The sequence below is a fragment of the Lolium rigidum genome, chromosome 1 (assembly GCF_022539505.1).
Source record: "Lolium rigidum isolate FL_2022 chromosome 1, APGP_CSIRO_Lrig_0.1, whole genome shotgun sequence".
Taxonomy (NCBI): domain Eukaryota; kingdom Viridiplantae; phylum Streptophyta; class Magnoliopsida; order Poales; family Poaceae; genus Lolium; species Lolium rigidum.
The window spans coordinates 68,950,721-68,970,422 of NC_061508.1; the positions used below are offsets into that span (position 1 = coordinate 68,950,721).

Genomic DNA, 19,702 nt, shown 5'->3' on the forward strand with positions numbered 1-19,702 from the left:
CGTCCCCTGTGGGATGGGGACGGGATCGGGACGCCGGACACCGTATCGGACCGCGCCGGATAAAAATCAGCTTTGGAAAACGCGACTGGATGCTTTTTTTTTTTTTGTCCGGAGCGTCCAAATCGGTTTTGGGAGCGATTCGGGTACGGGCTCAGTATATAAATTCGTCAGCTCCGGCTAGTCTCCAACTAAGAAACAGCGTCACAATCCCGCCGCACCTAGGACTCCTCGACGATGGCGACTTCGTCACTCCCGTTCAGCCTCCTCGCGCCGGCGTACAGCTTTGTCGCCAGCCGCCGGATCACCCTCGCCGCTTTCCCTTTCTCGGCCACAGCCGCACTGCGCGTCACTGCGTGGCTCTCCTCCTTCACTGTCACCACCACCCACCACCAAACCCTGCTTCTCTACGCCAGCCGCCTCACTCTGCTCGCTGCCATTGTCGCACTACTCCTCTACATCACATCAAGAAGGCTGCGCCAGCGCCCAGTGTACCTGGTGGACTACGCGTGCTTCCGTCCGCCGGCTTCCCTCCGCGTGCCGCTCGCCAAGTACGTCGAGCACGCCGAGCTCGCGCCGTGCTTCGACGCCAAGAGCGTCGGCTTCCAGTCCCGCCTCATCGAGCGCTCCGGCTTCGGCGAGGAGACGTGCCTCCCGCCGGCCCTCCACCTCATCCCTCCGGAGAAGACGCTGAATGCCGCCCGCGCCGAGGCCCAGCGGGGCATCTTCTCCGCGGTCGACGCCGTCCTCGCCAAGACCGGCGTCCGTACTCAGGACATCGGGGTGGTGGTGGTGAACTGCACCCTGTTCTCCACGACGCCGTGCATGGCCGACATGGTGGTGCACAGGTACGGGCTCCGCAGCGACGTCCGGTGCTTCAACCTCTCCGGGATGGGGTGCAGCGCCGGGATCACCGGCGTCGGCCTCGCGCAGAACATCCTCCTGCAGCGCGGAGGAGACGACGCGGCGTACGCGCTGGTGGTGTCCACGGAGATCCTCACCTCCGACTACTACTCCGGGGACGAGCGCGCGATGCTGCTGCAGAACTGCCTGTTCCGGATGGGCGCGTCGGCGGCGCTGCTGTCCACGTCCCGCGCCCACGCGCGGTACCGCCTGGCCCGGGTGGTGCGCACGCACGCGGGGCGCGACGGCCGCGCCTACGGGTGCGTGCAGCAGGAGGACGACGCGGCGGGGGAGCGCGGCATCGCGCTGTCCAAGGAGGTGATGTCCGTGGCCGGCGACACGCTGACGGCGCACATGGCCACGCTGGGGCCCCTGGTGCTCCCGGCGTCGGAGATCCTGGCGTACGCGCTCTCCTTCGTCGCGCGCCGGGTGTTCAACAGCCAGGGCGTCAAGCCGTACATCCCCGACTTCCGCACGGCGTTCGAGCACTTCTGCATCCACGCCGGCGGGCGCGCGGTGATCGACGAGCTGCAGCGGGGCCTCGGGCTGTCGGACGAGCTGGTGGAGCCGTCGCGCATGGCGCTGCACAGGTTCGGCAACACGTCGAGCAGCTCGGTGTGGTACGAGCTGGCGTACCTGGAGGCCAAGTGCCGCGTGCGCAAGGGAGACCGCGTGTGGATGATCGGGTTTGGGTCAGGGTTCAAGTGCAACAGCGCCGTGTGGGTGTGCCTCCGGCCGCCGGCTCCTTCGGTCAGCGGACCGTGGGACGGCTGCATGCATCGTTACCCGGTGGCCACGGTGCAATGAGGGCGATTTGTGGTGGTTTGTGAGTTGCTCTGCTCCTGATTTTTCTGTGTGCACCGATGCAGGGCATGATTTGGGATGTGATTTGAAGTGAGTTAACCAGCGTTTTGTCGCACACAGACATCTGAACTTCAGTGATACTGGCATATTTACGCAGTTTTATATGGTGAGTTATTGAGTTAACCAGCGTTTTATCGCAGACAGCTCCCCTCTGGTGACTTGTATAACCTCTATAACATTGATAAGTTGTTGTTCTATTATCATTTCTCTGTTCATTGGAGATGACATGTTGCAATCACTTGATGTTATTACATTTTCATGCTTGGTTAAAGCAAAAATGTTCTTGTTAAAGTCCTTTATCACTTCACTGCCGCTTGAGCTAAACTTGGAGGAGCAGATATATCCAAAATGTATCTATTTTTTCAATTACTTCGCTTGTAGTTTTGTTCGGAATCTAACCAACTTCGGAATAAAACACTCCTAACTGATGCTATTTTTAGCAAAATCTATTTGTCTTTTTCAGGAAATTGATGAATTAAAATCAATGAAACACATCAAGATTTTATCCTAGAGAAGAACGCTAAGAAGAAGAAGGCCAACGGGGCGTTGGGAGGGGCCCATGGGCGGCCAAATCACCCTTCCGGTCCATGGTGGGTGATAAGGGGTTGCCCGATCTTCTCAGTAAGCACGGTGGTAGTGATGAACACACGATGAACACAGTGGAGATAACACAATGAGGAGGTGGAGATAACTTGTATGATGCCGACGAAGTCTCTCGATTGATTCCTATCCCCAATGCAACAACTCTCAACCCTGCAAGATATTCGCAACTCCACACACTTGCGCACGTAGCCGCCGACCACGAAGCGGTAGATTGCAACCATCTAATTCCCAATGGAACAGCAGATCACACAAAACTTTCAGTAGCAAAACACCAGATCGATGCGAATTGGTGTATAGATTCAATAGAGTTGCAAATCAATCAATTATGAACTAGGGTTTATCATAAACGTGGTCTAAACCTATTATGGGGGCGTCCTGGGCACTTATATAGGGGTTCAGGACGACCAGAAGTCGAAAAATAACAATAATAACCGACCCAGATCGAGATCTGGTCGAGATTGACTCGGACACGGCCGGCCTGGGGGTCGGTCGACCGGGCCAGGGACCGGGCGGTCCGATTTGGATCGGGCCAGGGACCGGGCTATGACCGGGCCAAGGGCGGGGCTCTCACTATATCCATCCGGTTGGCACCGGCGCAGGAGCCGGCAGGCGCCGGGCTCATCCGGCGTGGGAGCCGATTGGACCGGGCGTGGGGCCGGACCGGCCAGCGTGGCGGCCGGTTGCGCCGGGCGTGGCGCCGACCTGGACTTCTCCCTCCTTCGCGCATGCCTCCCTCACCTCCCTCGTGCGTCAATGGGGTGTCTTCATGTCCAGCTGTTCTCCTCCTCCTCCTCGTGCGATGCCTCCTTTATCCTCGTACCTGATCATACACAAGTCAAAGTATTTAGGTAGTATAAAATTCTCATCAATCAAAATATCGTGTAAGAATAAGTCCACCTGTTGTTTTAGTAGCTTCGCACGAGCTCTTGTCATAGGTCCAATTCTGACTTCATTGGACTTGAGCTTCACATCAGCATCTTCTTCATCTTGCAATGATGGAGATAGTGGTTCGGTAGGGATGTCCTCATCATCTCCCCCTTCAAAAGGTGTCGACCTCGACGCTCCAAGGTCTTCTCCGTCATATGGTGTCAAATTAACAACATTAAAATAATTACTGACACCAAACTCATCAGTTGGAAGATCTATAGAGTATGCATTATCATTGATCTTGGCAAGCACTTTGTAAGGACCACCACCACGAGGAAGCAACTTGGACTTCCGTAGCTTCGGGAACCTATCCTTGCGAAAATGTACCCAGACCATATCACCAGGCTTGAACAACATCTCCTTGCGCTTCTTGTTCACCCTTGAAGCATTGTTCTTGCCTTCCTTCTCAATCAGCTCTTTAGTCTTCTCATGTATCTTTCGTACAAAATCCGCCCTCTTTGATGCCTCCATATTGATTCTCTCATGTATGGGTAGAGGCAACAAGTCAAGTGGAGTAATGGGTTTGAAACCATACACCACCTCAAACGGACACAGCTCTGTGGTAGAATGTACCGCCCTGTTGTAAGCAAACTCTACATGCGGCAAACAATCTTCCCACTCCTTCAAGTTTTTTTAAATCATGGATCTCAACAGTTGTGACAAGGTTCTATTCACCACCTCAGTTTGACCATCGGTTTGGGGATGACAAGTAGTGCTGAAAAGTACCTTCGTCCCCAACTTTCCCCAAAGTGTCTTCCAGAAGTACCTCATGAACTTCACGTCACGATCAGAAATAATAGTCATCGGGAGTCCATGTAAACGTATAATCTCCCTGAAAAACAGGTTAGCAATATGCGACGCATCGTCGCTCTTGTGGCAGGCAATAAAGTGTGGCATCTTAGAAAATCAATCCACTACCAAAAATATAGAATCATGGACTCTCTTGGTACATGGGAAACCCAACACAAAATCCATAATAATATCTTCCCATGGTGTAGTAGGTGCCGGTAAAGGAGTATACAAACCGCGAGGCTTCAGCTTGGACTTGGACTTGTTGCAAGTAATGCATCTCTTCACATATCTGTCCACATCCCGCCTCATCTTTGGCCAATAAAATGATCAGCGAGCATGAGTAGCGTCTTCTCACGCCCAAAGTGACCCATCAAACCTCCAGCATGTGATTCCTGCAATAAGAGCAAACACAAAGACGGTTCTGGAACACATAGTTTGTTAGCTCAAAACAAGAACCCATCATGCATGTGATTTTTTTCCCATGCTTTACCAATAGCATACAAGCGATATGGTTCAACAAAATCATGGTTAGTGGCATACAAATCACATAGTACTTCTAATCTAGGAATTTTAACATCAAGTTGAGTTAATAGCATATTTTTCCTAGATAAAGAATCAGCAACAACATTATCTTTTCCCTCCTTATGCTTAATAATGTATGGAAAAGATTCAATGAACTCAACCAACTTAGCAAGACTCCTATGCAAGTTAGATTGAGCTTTCAGATCTTTCAAATCTTCATGATCAGAATGTATGATAAATTCTTTGAGCCACAAATAATGTTGCCAAACCTCAAGAACTCTAATTAAAGCATACAATTCTTTATCATATATAGGATAGTTCAACCTAGCACCAGAAAGTTTTTTAGAAAAATATGCAATTGGGCGACTATCTTGCATCAACACACCACCAATTCCAATACCACTAGCATCACATTCAATCTCAAATTGCTTATTGAAATCAGGAAGTGCAAGCAACGGTGCAGAAGTTAACATATGTTTTAGCTCATCAAATGCATGATCTTGGGCTGCGCCCCACGCAAATACAACACCCTTTTTAGTCAATTCATTCAAAGGTGCAGCAATAGTACTAAAATTGGGCACAAATCTTCTATAAAACCCAGCAAGACCATGAAAACTTCTTACTTGACTCACATTCATGGGAGTAGGCCAATTTTGAATTGCTTCAATCTTAGATGAATCTACCTCTAATCCTTGCTTAGAGACAACATAACCCAGAAATATGACCTTGTCTTTGCAAAATGTGCACTTTTCAAGATTACCATAGAGTTTATTATCACGCAACACTTGCAAAATATGTCGAATATGCATAGTATGATCAGATTCATTGCGGCTGTAAATTAATATCTCATCAAAGTACACAAACACAAACTTGCCAATAAAATCACGCAAAACATGGTTCATCAGTCTCATGAAAGTACTAGGTGCATTAGTTAAACCAAAAGGCATTACTAACCACTCATATAAACCAAATTTTGTTTTAAAGGTTGTTTTCCATTCATCCCCCTCTTTCATCCTAATTTGATGATAACCACTACACAAATCAATTTTAGAGAAAACAACAGCACCACTCAATTCATCTAGCATATCCTCTAAACGGGGAATAGGAAGACGATATCAAATAGTAATGTTGTTTATCGCTCTACAGCCAACACACATGCGCCATGTACCATCTTTCTTAGGAACTAAAATAATAGGAACAACACAAGGACTTAGACTTATGCGAATATAACCTTTGTCAAGTAGCGCTTGCACTCGTTTCCGTATTTCCTTCGTCTCTTCGGGGTTCGTCCTGTATGGCGCCCTATTGGTTAGCGAGGCGCCGAAGATCAAATCAATTTGATGTTCAATACCACGCAATGGTGGCAATCCTACGGGCACCTCCTCCGGAAACACATCGCTGAATTCCTGCAAAACATGAGAAACACCAAGAGAAATAGGGGTCATATCGTTAGAAACCAAAACATCATCCTTTTACATGAGCACAAGAGGCATGGCTGTAGGATCCTCACTAAATTCTCTCATATCTTTTCGTTATATCACTCACGGCATTACAATTCTCTTGCTTATCTATGGATGCATCCTCCAAGTTCACTTCAACTTTTTGACGAGATTCATTGACGATTTGTTGTGGTGACACAGGCTGCAAGTTAATTTTATTGCCCTTAAACTCCAAATGATATGTATTGGCGCAGCCATTGTGTTGCACAGAACGGTCATAGAGCCATGGCCGACCCAATAGTAGGTGACACACCGTCATAGGAACCACATCAAAATCAATGGAATCCTTATACGGTCCAATCTCAGAATCAACACGCACCATGTGGTTTACCTTCATCTCACCATTGTCGCTCAACCACTGAACATAATATGGATGCGGGTGCAGTAGATACTTCAACTTCAGCTTGGCACATAACTCCTTGCTTGCTAGATTGCAACAACTTCCGCCATCAATAATGACCTTGCAAGCTTTATCGGGACCAACTAGTGCCTTTGTTTGGAACAAATTGCAGCGCTGAGTAGATGCACTTGGTTGCACATTAAGAGAACGCTGTGAAACAACAATAGTGCGAGCTTAAGACGGAAAAGCATCTTCACCATCACTGTCATAATCATCATCTTCTGGAGCATCCGGATCAACATCATCTCCCGTCTCATACTCATTGTCCTCATTAATAATCATCACCTTGCGGTTAGGACAATCTCTCTTGAAGTGATCCTTGCCACCACATGTATGACAAAGCATATCATGATTGCGCGCCGTAGACATGCTAGAACCACTTCCACTTGCAGCAGGTTCAGACTTCTTTTTGTTGGACACATTGGAGACCGGCTTGCTAGACGAAGTAGGAAAAGGTGCGGGACGCATAGATGGCGCCGACGCCATAGAGGTTGACGCCCTAGATGAAAAACGCCCAGCTCCTGTAGCACGACATTTGATTTGCGCTTCTTCTGCCAACTGTGCTTCAGCTTCTCGTGCATGATGTAGCAACTCATTCATATTGGTGTAACGGCGATGACGAACAATGCCCTTGATATTATACTTCAAACCATGTAGAAAACGTTGCATTACCATCTGAAGTGACTCACGGACACGGCCACGCTGCATAAGCATCTCCATCTCCATGAAATAAGCATCAACCGTCAGAACACATTGTCTCAAGAGGGTCAACTTATCAAATATAGATCGCCAATAATTAGTGGGAACAAAAAGATCTTGCATAATTGCCTTCATCTCATGCCATGTAAGAACAGACATTTCTCCATCCTCTTGACGAGCACGTGTAACTCCATCCCACCAACGCAATTCATAGCCATCAAATTCCGAGGAAGCATTTTAATCTTCCTATCTTCAGTATAGACATGTAAGCACCACAACTTCTCAATTTTCATCTCCCATGTGAGGTATTCTTCAACATCAGGACCTCCTTCAAATCTGGGTATTGAGAATTTTGGCTTACCCAAACCATCGTCTTGCGGCTGTGGAGGAACACGTCGGGCTCCGAGTTCGACAAAACCACGACCACGAGCACCACGTCTAGCGCCGCGACAAACAACATTAGCAGCGGGTTGTTCTTCAAAATCGCCATGAACACTATTTCCATCTTCATGTTGTTGTTGCTGTTGGGTCAGGTTATCAATAGCTAACTGCAACGCTTGAAGAGAGCGATGTATATCCGTCACTTGTACTTGGATTGTATTGACGGTCTCATTAGTAGTGTCAAGCTTCTTGGTGACCTTTTCAATGTCATCATTAAGTCCTTGTGATGAGGACATCCCTACCTCACTACTACCTCCGTCATTACCAACTGAAGATGAACCTGCTGTGAAGCTCAAGTCCAACGAAGTCAGGATTGGACCAATGACACGAGCTCGTGCGAAGCTACTTAAACAACAGGTGAACTTGTTTCTAAACGATACTTTGATTGATGAGAACTTTATACTGCCTAAGTCCTATTACTTATGTATCATCAGGTATCAAGAGGAGACGAGCATCGCACGAGGAGAGGAGCAGCTGGACATGAAGACGGACGTCAAGATGGCCGTGAAGGCTGGACATGGAGCTGGACATGAAGATATCTCATGGACGCGCGAGGGAGGAGCGGGAGGCATGCGCGAGAGGAGAAGACGACGTCCAGGCCGGTCCAGAACCCGGTCAGACCGGCCACCAGACCGGACCGCCCGGTTCCTGGTCCGGTCGACCGGTCGCTAACCGGCCGCCAACCGGAGGAAGCCCCTCGTACCGGACGAAAACCGGAAACCTCGCAGATTTCCGGATGCCGACCGGTTGACCGGACCACAGACCGGACCGGCCGGTCCACAGCCCGGTCGACCGGATTCCGGACCGGACCGGTCCGAGTCTGTCTCGACCGGATCTATTCGGGTCGGTTATTTTCGTACTTTTTGGACTCGAGGTCGTCCCGGACGCCTATATAAGTCCCTGGGACGCCCCACAAGTTGCTTTAGACCATGTTTAAGATAAACCCTAGTTCTTAGTTGTTTGCTCTGCAAAACTATTGAATTCCCTACACCATATTGCTCGGATATTGTGTAGATCCTGTTTAAGTCTTGTGTGATCTGCTGTTCCATTGGGAATTAGACGGTTGCAACTTACCGCTTCGTGGTCGGCGGCTACGTGCGCAAGTGTGTGGAGTTGCGAATATCTTGCGGGGTTGAGAGCTGTTGCATGCGGCGACGGGGACCAATCGAGAGATCTCGTTGCGTCATACAAGTTATCATCCACTACATCGTCGTGTTTCTCCGCTGCCATCACCCCGTGATCATCATCACCACCGTTGCTTACTGAGAAGATCGGGCCACCCCTTATCATCTTGGTATCAGATTTCCAGTTTTCCTCGGTAAGCCATCCACAATCCACCCCATAGTTGAGTTGTGAGTGTTTTCCTATACAGAAAAAGCCAAAAATATTAGGGTTAGGGTTTGCCATCGCCATAGCTTGCACTAATTTCGAGTTTTAGTTGCTTTTCGTAGTTGTTTTTGCGTAACTTTATCTTTCATCTAGTATTTTAGGGTTTGAGTTTACTCTATCATCTTGTGTTACTTTGTCGTCTAGTGTCAGTTTTTGTTACTCCGAGTCCACATAGCGTACAGTGTGCTTTTTCCCAACCATAGACACAGCCTTCCGATATACGTGACTAGGAACTTACCCAGAAGAGACTAGTTTTACCGCTCAACAGGCTGCTCATTAGGGTTTTGGTGCTTTGCATATCTTGTTGGCCGTGTTATCAAGAAGTTGAGTCAAAAAAAAATCAAAAAAAAGAGAAAATAGAAAAGAAGCAAAAAGAGCTACATAGCTGCGTGTGTTCCAAAAAGAAAATCCAAAAAGAAAAGTGTTGTGCTAGTTGAATTCAAGTGAAGGCCTAAGTTTTCTTTACTGCATCCGTAGTTGAGCAATCTTGTGCCTGTCTCGTTGAGCCTTGCTAGCGTCTCTCGAGTGCATTGCAACCTTTCATCCATATAGTTGCATTGCCCCATTTATCGCCTTGTGTGAGTATCATTGGTTGTCTACGGTCAGCGCTAGAGCTTGTTATTGGTGCAAATAGGTAGCCCACCTACAGCCCCACATATATCCTGCTTAGTCGTGTGATTGTTCTTATACCCTTGATATTCGCTTCGCTACATCCGTGCACTAGTCCGTCAATCCAAGTTGGTAAGCAATACTAATTCACTTTGGAGCGGTAAGATTTACCTTTTTTATCAGTTTTGAGTGAGTTGTGAGAGTACCACCAAAGATTTTTGTTTAGTGCACTAACCTACTAATCATGTCTTCTTCTGAGTTTGACGTGATGCAGAAAAAGGCCGACGATACACCAGTTATTTGGCGTGAATATGAAGGGCTTCGTGATCATCTACAACGTGAAATACGAGGTGCTAGTGATGTGTTGGACAAGGAAATTCAGGATGTACACTTGAAGGTCAAACAGGCTACTACAGCGGTTCATACCGTTCAAACATCCGTGACGACTCTTCAAGCATCTATACAAGCGTTGACCAATGCTGTTGCTGAGATACGTACGATGGTGCAACCACAACAACCGCCGCATGATGACGATGGCAGTGTGCAAGGTGACAATGCGGACGCCGCTGCTGCTCATGGCATGGGACGTGGTGTTGGTCGTGGTCTTCCACATGGCGTCAATCGCGGTTTTTCCCCCGTCGGAGCCCAACGTGTTCCTCAACAACAAGACGATGGTTTGGGTAAGCCCAAGTTCTCAATTCCCAGATTTGAAGGAGGTACTGATGTTGAAGAATATCTTACATGGGAGTTGAAGATTGAGAGATTATGGCGTTTACATCCTGACTATACTGAAGATAGGAAGATCAAACTTGCTTCCTCTGAATTTGATGGCTACGCATTGCGTTGGTGGGATGCTCTTGTTCAGAATCGAGAAGAAGATGGTGAGCTGCCTATTATCACTTGGCGTGCTATGAAGGCAGCAATGAGAGCTCGTTTTGTTCCTACCAATTACTTGTGTTCTGTGTTTGACAAGTTGACCCAATTGAAACAAGGTGTGTTGACAGTTGATGCTTATTACATGGAGATGGAGATGGTTATGCAGCGTGCCCGTGTCCGTGAGTCTTTGGAGATGACACTACAACGTTTTCTCAATGGACTCAGATTTACTATCAAAGGCATTGTGCGTCATCACAAATATGCTACACTGAATGAGTTGCTACATCATGCAAGAGAAGCTGAGTCACAGTTGGCTGAAGAAGCGCAACAGAAGGGTCGTGCTACAGGCGCAGGGCGCTACACGCCTAGGCCGCCACTTTCCACGGCGCCATCTAAGCGTCCTACGGATGTTCCTTCTTCATCTAGCAAGCCGGTCTCCAATGTGTCTACCACAAAGAAGCCCGTCCCTGCAGCAAGTGGAACTGGTTCTAGTATGTCTACAGCGCGCAACCGTGATATGCTTTGTCATACATGTGGTGGCAAGGGTCACTTCAAGAAGGATTGTCCTAACCGCAAAGTTATGATCATTAATGAGGACAATGAATATGAAACTGGAGACGATGCTGATCCGGATGCTCCGGAAGATGATGATTATGACAGCGATAGTTTTGATGCTTATCCTTCAGAAGCTCAAACTATAGTTGTTTCACAGCGTGTTCTCAATGTGCAGCCTAGTGCATCTACGCAGCGCTGCAATTTGTTCCAAACAAAGGCACTTGTTGGTCCTCATAAAGCTTGCAAGGTTATTATTGATGGCGGAAGTTGTCGCAATTTAGCAAGCAAAGAGTTATGTGCCAAGCTGAAACTGAAGTATCTACCGCACCCGCATCCATATTATATTCAGTGGTTGAGCAATAATGGTGAGATGAAGGTGAGCCACATGGTGCGTGTTGATTTTGAGATTGGACCGTATAAGGATTCCATTGACTTTGATGTGGTCCCTATGACGGTGTGCCATCTACTGTTGGGCCGGCCATGGCTCTATGACCGTTTTGTGCAACACAATGGCCGCGCCAATACATATCACTTGGAGTTCAAGGGCAAGAAAATTAACTTACAGCCTATGTCACCACAACAGATTGTCAATGAGTCTCGTCAGAAGATTGAAGTCAATTTGGAGGATGCATCCATAGATAGGCGAGAGAATTGTAATACCGTCAGTGATATAACGAAAAGTGAGCGAGTGCATTCCTTAGTCTCATTAGCCACCAAAGAAGACATGAGAGAATTTAGTGAGGATCCTACGGCCATGCCTCTTGTGCTTTTGTACAGGGGTACGGTTTTGGTTTCTAACGACATGACCCCTCTTCCTCTTGGTGTTTCTAATGTTTTGCAGGAATTTAGCGACGTGTTTCCGGAGGAGGTACCCGCAGGACTACCACCATTGCGAGGTATTGAGCATCAAATTGACTTGATTCCCGGAGCTTCGCTGCCCAATAGGGCGCCATATCGCACTAATCCCGAAGAAACGAAGGAAATACAGAAGCAAGTACAAGCGCTACTCGACAAAGGTTATATCCGCATAAGCCTTAGTCCTTGTGTTGTTCCTGTTATTCTAGTTCCTAAGAAAGATGGTACTTGGCGTATGTGCGTAGATTGTAGAGCTATAAACAACATTACTATTCGATATCGTCATCCTATTCCCCGTTTAGAGGATATGCTAGATGAATTGAGTGGTGCTGATGTGTTCTCTAAAATTGATTTGCGTAGTGGTTATCATCAAATTAGGATGAAATAAGGGGATGAGTGGAAAACAGCCTTTAAAACGAAATTTGGTTTATATGAGTGGTTAGTAATGCCTTTTGGGTTAACTAATGCACCTAGTACTTTCATGAGACTGATGAACCATGTTTTGCGTGATTTTATTGGCAAATTTGTGGTTGTGTATTTTGATGACATATTAATATACAGCCGCAATGAATCTGATCATACTATACATATTCGACATGTTTTGCAAGTGTTGCGTGATAATAAACTCTATGGTAATCTTGAGAAGTGCACATTTTGCAAAGATAAGGTCGTATTTCTGGGTTATGTTGTCTCTAAGCATGGAGTAGAAGTAGATGAGTCTAAAATTGAAGCTATTCAAAATTGGCCTACTCCCATTAATGTGAGTCAAGTTAGAAGTTTTCATGGTCTAGCTGGGTTTTATAGAAGATTTGTGCCCAACTTTAGTACTATTGCTGCACCTTTGAATGATTTGACTAAAAAGGGTGTTGTCTTTGAGTGGGGCACAGCCCAAGATCATGCATTTGATGAACTGAAACGATTGTTAACTTCTGCACCGTTGCTTGCACTTCCTGATTTCAATAAGCAATTTGAGATTGAATGTGCTGCTAGTGGTATTGGAATTGGTGGTGTGTTGATGCAAGAGGGTCGCCCAATTGCATATTTTTCGAAAACTATGCGGTGCTAAGTTGAACTATCCTATATATGATAAAGAATTGTATGCTTTAATTAGAGTTCTTGAGGTTTGGCAACATTATTTGTGGCCAAAAGAATTTATCATACATTCTGATCATGAAGCTTTAAAGTATCTGAAAGCTCAATCTACTTTGCATAAGCGTCTAGCTAAGTGGGTTGAGTTCATTGAGTCTTTTCCATACATTATTAAACATAACAAGGGAAAAGATAATATTGTTGCTGATGCTCTATCTAGGAAGAATATGCTATTAACTCAACTTGATGTTAAAATTCCTGGTTTAGAGATACTATGTGATTTGTATGCCACTGATCATGATTTTGCTGAACCATATCGCTTATGTGCTCTTGGTAAAGCATGGGAAAAATATCACATACATGATGGGTTCTTGTTTAGAGCTAACAAACTATGTGTTCCGAGAATCGTACGTGCGTTTGCTCTTATTGCGGGAATCACATGCTTGGAGGTTTGATGGGTCACTTTGGGCGCGAGAAGACGCTACTCATGCTAGCTGACCACTTTTATTGGCCAAAGATGAGGCGGGACGTGGATAGATATGTGAAGAGATGCATTACTTGCAACAAGTCCAAGTCCAAGCTGAAGCCTCACGGTTTGTATACTCCTTTACCGGCACCTACTACACCCTGGGAGGATATTAGTATGGATTTTGTGTTGGGTTTTCCGCGTACTAAAAGAGGCCATGATTCTATATTTGTGGTAGTGGATAGATTCTCTAAGATGTCACATTTTATTGCCTGCTGATGACCCACAAGTATAGGGGGTGTATCGCAGTATCTTCGATAAGTAAGAATGTCGATCCCAACGAGGAGCAGAAGGTGTTGGCAGCAGTTTCGATGAAGGATTCACTGTAAATGCTCACAGACAAGTATTCAGGGGGTTTTGATATTTCGGATAAATAAAGTACAAGTAAATAAAATGCGAGAGAAATAATTGCAGCGAGTGGCCCAATCCTTTTAGCACAAAGGACAAGCCGGTTTGATTACTTATAATGACCAAACGTTCCTGAGGACACACGGGGATTTTAGTCTAGTGCTTTCGCTACATACAGCTGATTAATCTTCATTGTTTTGATAAGTGTTGTGTGGGTGAACCTATGCTAATGCACCGCCCTTCCTAGGACTAATACATACTTGTGATTATACCCCTTGCAAGCATCCGCAACTACAAGAAAGTAATTAAGATAAATCTAACCACAGACCTTAAACTGCGAGATCCTGCGATCCCTCCTGCATCGATATACTAACGGGGCTTAGGTTTACGTCACTCCGGCAACCCCGCAATTAGCAACCGAATACAAGATGCACTCCCCTAGGCCCATAAATGGTGAAGTGTCGTGTAGTCGACGTTCACACGACACCACTAGAAGAATGACACCACAACTTAAATATCATAACATTGAATATTACTCAACCATAATTCACTACTAGCATTTAGACTTCACCCATGTCCTCAAGAACTAAACGAACTACTCACGAGACATCATATGGAATACAATCAGAGGTGATATGATGATGAATAGCAATCTGAACATAAACCTTGGTTCAATGGTTTCACTCAATAGCATCTACAACAAGTATAGAATAACACCGGGAGAGTTTCCCCTATCAAACAATCAAGATTTAACCCGAATTGCTACAGCGATGACGAGGTGCAGCGGTGGTGATGGCGGTGTAGATGGTGGAGATGATGATGATGATGATGGAGATGATGTCCCGCTCGATGACGATGGCGATGGCGTCGATTTCCCCCTCCGGGAGGGAATTTCCCGGCGGATTCCTGCCCGCCGGAGAGCTCTTTTCTCTCGGTGTTCTCCGCCCCGCGAGAGGCGGCTGTAACCCTTCGTGAGGATCCCTCCGTGGCTTAGGTTTTCGGGACGAAGGAGTACGCGAAGAAAAGGAGGCGAAAGGGGCTGTGGGGCCCCCGAGCACGAGGGTGGCGCGGCCAGGCCTTGGGCCGCGCCGCCCCGTGGTCCGGGCCCACAGTGGCTCCTCTCTGCTCCCTCTTTTGGCTCCCTCCGTCATCTGGAAAAATAGGAATTTTCGTGAAATTCCCTTCCACAGTTGATCTTCCGAAATAATGCGTTCTGACGGCGCTTTTTCCAGCAGAATCCTGGCTCCGGTGCTTGATCCTCCAATAATGATGAAACATGCAAAATAGATGAAATAACATAAGTATTGTATCCCAATATGAAATATATCAATGAATAACAGCAAATTATGATACAAAATAGTGATGCAAATTGGACGTATCAACTCCCCCAAGCTTAGACCTCGCTTGTCCCCAAGCGAAGCCGAGCTCGATAAACAAGACCACATGTTTATGGAGTGAAGAGTCGATAAATAAAATACGGACAAGAAGCATCATATTCATTTGCACAAGACATTCTAGTAAACAACTTCCTCATATAACTCATCTCGAAATAAGTAAAGAGAAATCACAAGTAAAGGTGCATAAGAAATCATAATTGATGATGGCAAACTTTGTTCTTGGTCAGAGAACTACTAACGGATTGTTCTTCTAAGCAAAGCTTTCATATTAGAATTTATAGCTGAGCCTTCATATTTAAGCATGACAATCTCTTCATAATCATTGATAACTTCAAAGTCATATTCATTCAGATAAAATTGGTACTAAACAAGAAAGTATAAAAGACATGATTAGCTGAATCATAGCATAAATGATTGGTTCACAACAACTCAATTGCTTGCTTGAGATAGAGGGGAATAGGTTTACTGACTCAACATAAAAGTAAAAGATAGGCCCTTCGCAGAGGGAAGCAGGGATTAAATCATGTGCTAGAGCTTTTCAAGTTTTGAAATCATATAAAGAGAATAAAAGTAAGATTTTAAGAGGTGTTTTGTTGTTGTCAACGAATGGTAGCGGGCACTCTAACCCCCTTGCCAGACAAACTCTCAAAGAGCGGCTCCCATTTTATTTAATTTTTGGGTGGCACTCCTTCCAACCTTTCTTTCACAAACCATGGCTAACCGAATCCTCGGGTGCCTGCCAACAATCTCATACCATGAAGGAGTGCCTTTTTATTTTAGTTTTATTATGTTGACACTCCTCCCCACCTTTGCTTTCTCAAGCCATGGCTAACCGAATCCTTCGGGTGCCGTCCAACAATCACAACCCATGGAGGAGTGTCTATTTTGATTAATTACTTTGGGACTTGGGAATCCCGTTGCCGGCTCTTATTGCAAAGTTATTGGATAAGCGGATGTGCCGCTAGTCCATTGGTGAAAGTTGCCCAACAAGATTGAAAGATAAAACACCACATACTTCCTCATGAGCTATTAAACATTGACACAAATAAGGAGTAGTATAGTTTGAATTATTTAAAGGTAGCACATGAAGTATTTACTTGGAATGGCAGAAAATACCATGTAGTAGGTAGGTATGGTGGACACAAATGGCATAGGTTTAGTCTAAGGTTATGGATGTATGAGAAGCATTCCCTCTCGATACAGGTATTTGGCTAGCAAGGTTTGATAGCAAGCATAAAGGTTGAGGGAAACAAACAAATATACATATGATAGAAACAATCATGCATCTTTCTCAAAAGCACAAGCAATTTTAACCTCAGAATACTAAGCATAGAGATAATAGAGTAATGTATCTAAGTGTATTTCTCTCTTCTAATTAAACATCAGGGTGTTGTTGCTATTGACCAATGCTAAGTTTGCCAAAACCAAATAGATTTACTTAATGCTCCCAAAGTGATATCAATACTCATATCAAGAGTAATCATATAATGGAGATTGCAAACTAAAATAAGGTGTGCAAAAAGTAAATGATAAGACTTCTCATTAATATTCCATAACGATAACTCACACCAATGGATACATAGATAACTAAGAGAGATACTTCCACATTGCATACTATTCTATATAATAACTTCCCTACTCATGATATGACACTACTTGATAGTAAAAGATAAAGGTAATGATGTGATACCGCGGCACTCCCCAAGCTTGGAACAAACCAAGGGGATGCCAATACCGATGATGAATTACTCCTTAGGTGATGGTGGTGAATCTTTGTCGTCATCGGACTTCCATGGAAGAGGCCCTCCATCAACAAAAGACATCTTGGTCTCCGGAAACCCGAAACTAGCAGCATGACCTATGCGCTTAAACCTGTTTTCATACTCACGAGTTTTGATTATGAACATCATAGAGTTGAGCTTGGAGTTTGTTGGTGGTGTCGTGAAGTGAGAAGATATCATCCCACGAGCTTTGCAGTCTCCTTCTTGTGTCCATCAATGAGTTCAGACACAATCTTGTGAAAGATATCCACTTCACGCTCAGCCATCTTCTTGTAGTTGAAAACCTCTTGTTCCAGCTTCTCCATCCTGGCTTCCAAGCTCCCTTCTCCCTTAGGACCCTGGACATCTTTGATCTGCAATTCTCCATCCACGAGCTGCAACTCTTTGGGGTGCATCTTCAGCTCGTTCATGTACGGGTTGACGACGTCCTCAAAGAAACTGTCCTTCTGAGTTCCCGACGAAGACATGATGGATCTAGATCCGAAGCAGATCCTGGCAGAAAACAGCTCGAAACAAAACACGACGAGAAAACGATATTACGGACCTCCAGGGGTCCGGGGGATTATATAGAAAATATTTTTACGACAAAAGGAAGATTCCAGGTCGAAAACGAGTCGGAAAGGGGCAACGAGGCGGCCAGACCATAGGTCGGCGCGGCCAAGGTGGGGCCCGCGCCGGCCTATGGTGGCACGCCCTCGTGCGTCTTTTCCACTCCGTTTCGATTCCGTAATTTTTCATATTTCCTAAAAACAGCAAAAATAATGTTCGGAAAGGTAAACGCGGACTTTTTATTACCTATACTGTTACCTATTCAAAGTCCAGTTCTGGCGGACTGTCAATTTGTCCTTTGATGAAGGCCTCCGGTGTTTCCACTTGAATAATATCAACATCAACATTATAAGAATCACCCGAGATATAATGCTTGAGTCTTTGTCCATTCACCACTTGTGTGGCATTGCCTTGGAGAGAGCTAATTTTAATTGCTCCCGAACGATACACCTCCTCAACAACATATGGTCCTTCCCACTTTGAGAGTAATTTCCACGCAAAGAATCTGAGACGAGACCGATACAATAGAACTTGATCTCCAACATTAAATTCTCTTTTGATGATCCTTCTATCATGCCACTTCTTAACTTTTTCTTTAAAGAGTTTAGCATTTTCATAAGCTTCATTTCTCCATTCATCTAGAGAACTTAATTGCAACAACCTCTTATTACCGGCTAATTTAGGGTCTTTATTTAGTTCTCTAACAGCCCAATAAGCTTTGTGCTCTAGTTCTAGAGGTAAATGACAAGCTTTTCCATAAACCATTTTATAAGGTGACATTCCCATAGGATTTTTATAAGCGAGTTCTATAAGCCCATAGTGCTTCTTTCAATTTGCTAGGCCAATTCTTTCTAGATTTATTAACGAGTCTTACCTAAGATAGCTTTAATCTCTCTATTTGATAATTCTACTTGACCACTAGTTTGAGGGTGATAAGCGAAGCAATTCTATGATTAATACCATACTTAGCAAGAGTTTTTCTAAAACCTCCATGAATAAAATGAGAACCTCCATCGGTCATAATATATCTAGGTACTCCAAATCTAGGAAATATAATATCTACAAGCATTTTTATAGAGGTCTCACCATCGGCACTTTTTGTAGGTATAGCTTCTACCCATTTAGTAACATAATCAACGGCGACAAGTATATGAGTGTTACCGTCGCGAAGAAGGGAAAGGACCCATGAAGTCGAATCCCCAACAATCGAATGGTTCAATAACAAGAGTATAATTCATAGGCATTTCATTGCGTCCGGAGATATTACCAACTCTTTGACATTCATCACAAGATAAAATAAATTTCCTTGCATCTTTGAAGAGTGTTGGCCAATAAAAACCTGATTGTAGAACCTTCGCGCGGTTCGATCTCCAGCGTGATGTCCTCCATAAACACTTCCATGACATTTATTCAATATCTCCTGTTGTTCATATTCAGGAACACATCTTCGCATAATACCATCCACTCCTTCTTTATATAAGTGTGGGTCATCCCAAAAATAATGCCTCAAGTCATAAAAGAATTTCCTCCTTTCTTGAGCTGAAAAGGTTGGAGGCAAATACTTCGAAACAATAAAGTTAGCATAATCCGCATACCATGGGCTCTCTCGCGAGCTCACCTTTATTACAGCCAATTGTTCATTTGGAAAACTATCATTAACGGAACAGGATCATAAGCAATATTTTCCAATCTAGACAAATTATCAACAACGGGATTATCGAGCACCTTTCCTATCTATAATATGTAAATCAAATTCTTGCAACGAAGTACCCATCTAATAAGCCTTGGCTTAGCATCTTTCTTTGTCATAAGGTATCTAATTGCAGCATGATCGGTATGAATTGTAACTTTCGAATCAACAATATAGGGTCTAAACTTATCACAAGCAAAGACTACGACTAACAATTCCTTTTCGGTTGTAGCATAATTTCTTTGAGCAGCATCAAGAGTCTTACTAGCATAATGAATAACATTTAATTTTTTATCTACCCGCTGTCCAAGAACAGCGCCTACAGATAAAATCACTAGCATCACACATAATTTCAAAAGGCAAATTCCAATCAGGAGGTTCGACTATAGGA

The 19,702-nt window shown here is 45.0% G+C and overlaps 1 protein-coding gene across 1 annotated transcript; it reads left to right on the top strand.

Annotated features, from left to right (window-relative positions):
• Nucleotides 1-234: 234 nt before the first annotated feature.
• On the top strand, nucleotides 235-2,384 carry LOC124646818 (3-ketoacyl-CoA synthase 6-like; the record flags this gene model as incomplete). The annotated part of the gene is made up of 2 exons (XM_047186875.1): nucleotides 235-1,692; nucleotides 2,367-2,384. Coding segments are annotated over exons 1-2 (1,476 nt in total), but the record flags the coding sequence as incomplete, so codon positions are not given.
• Between the last annotated feature and the right edge of the window lie 17,318 nt (nucleotides 2,385-19,702).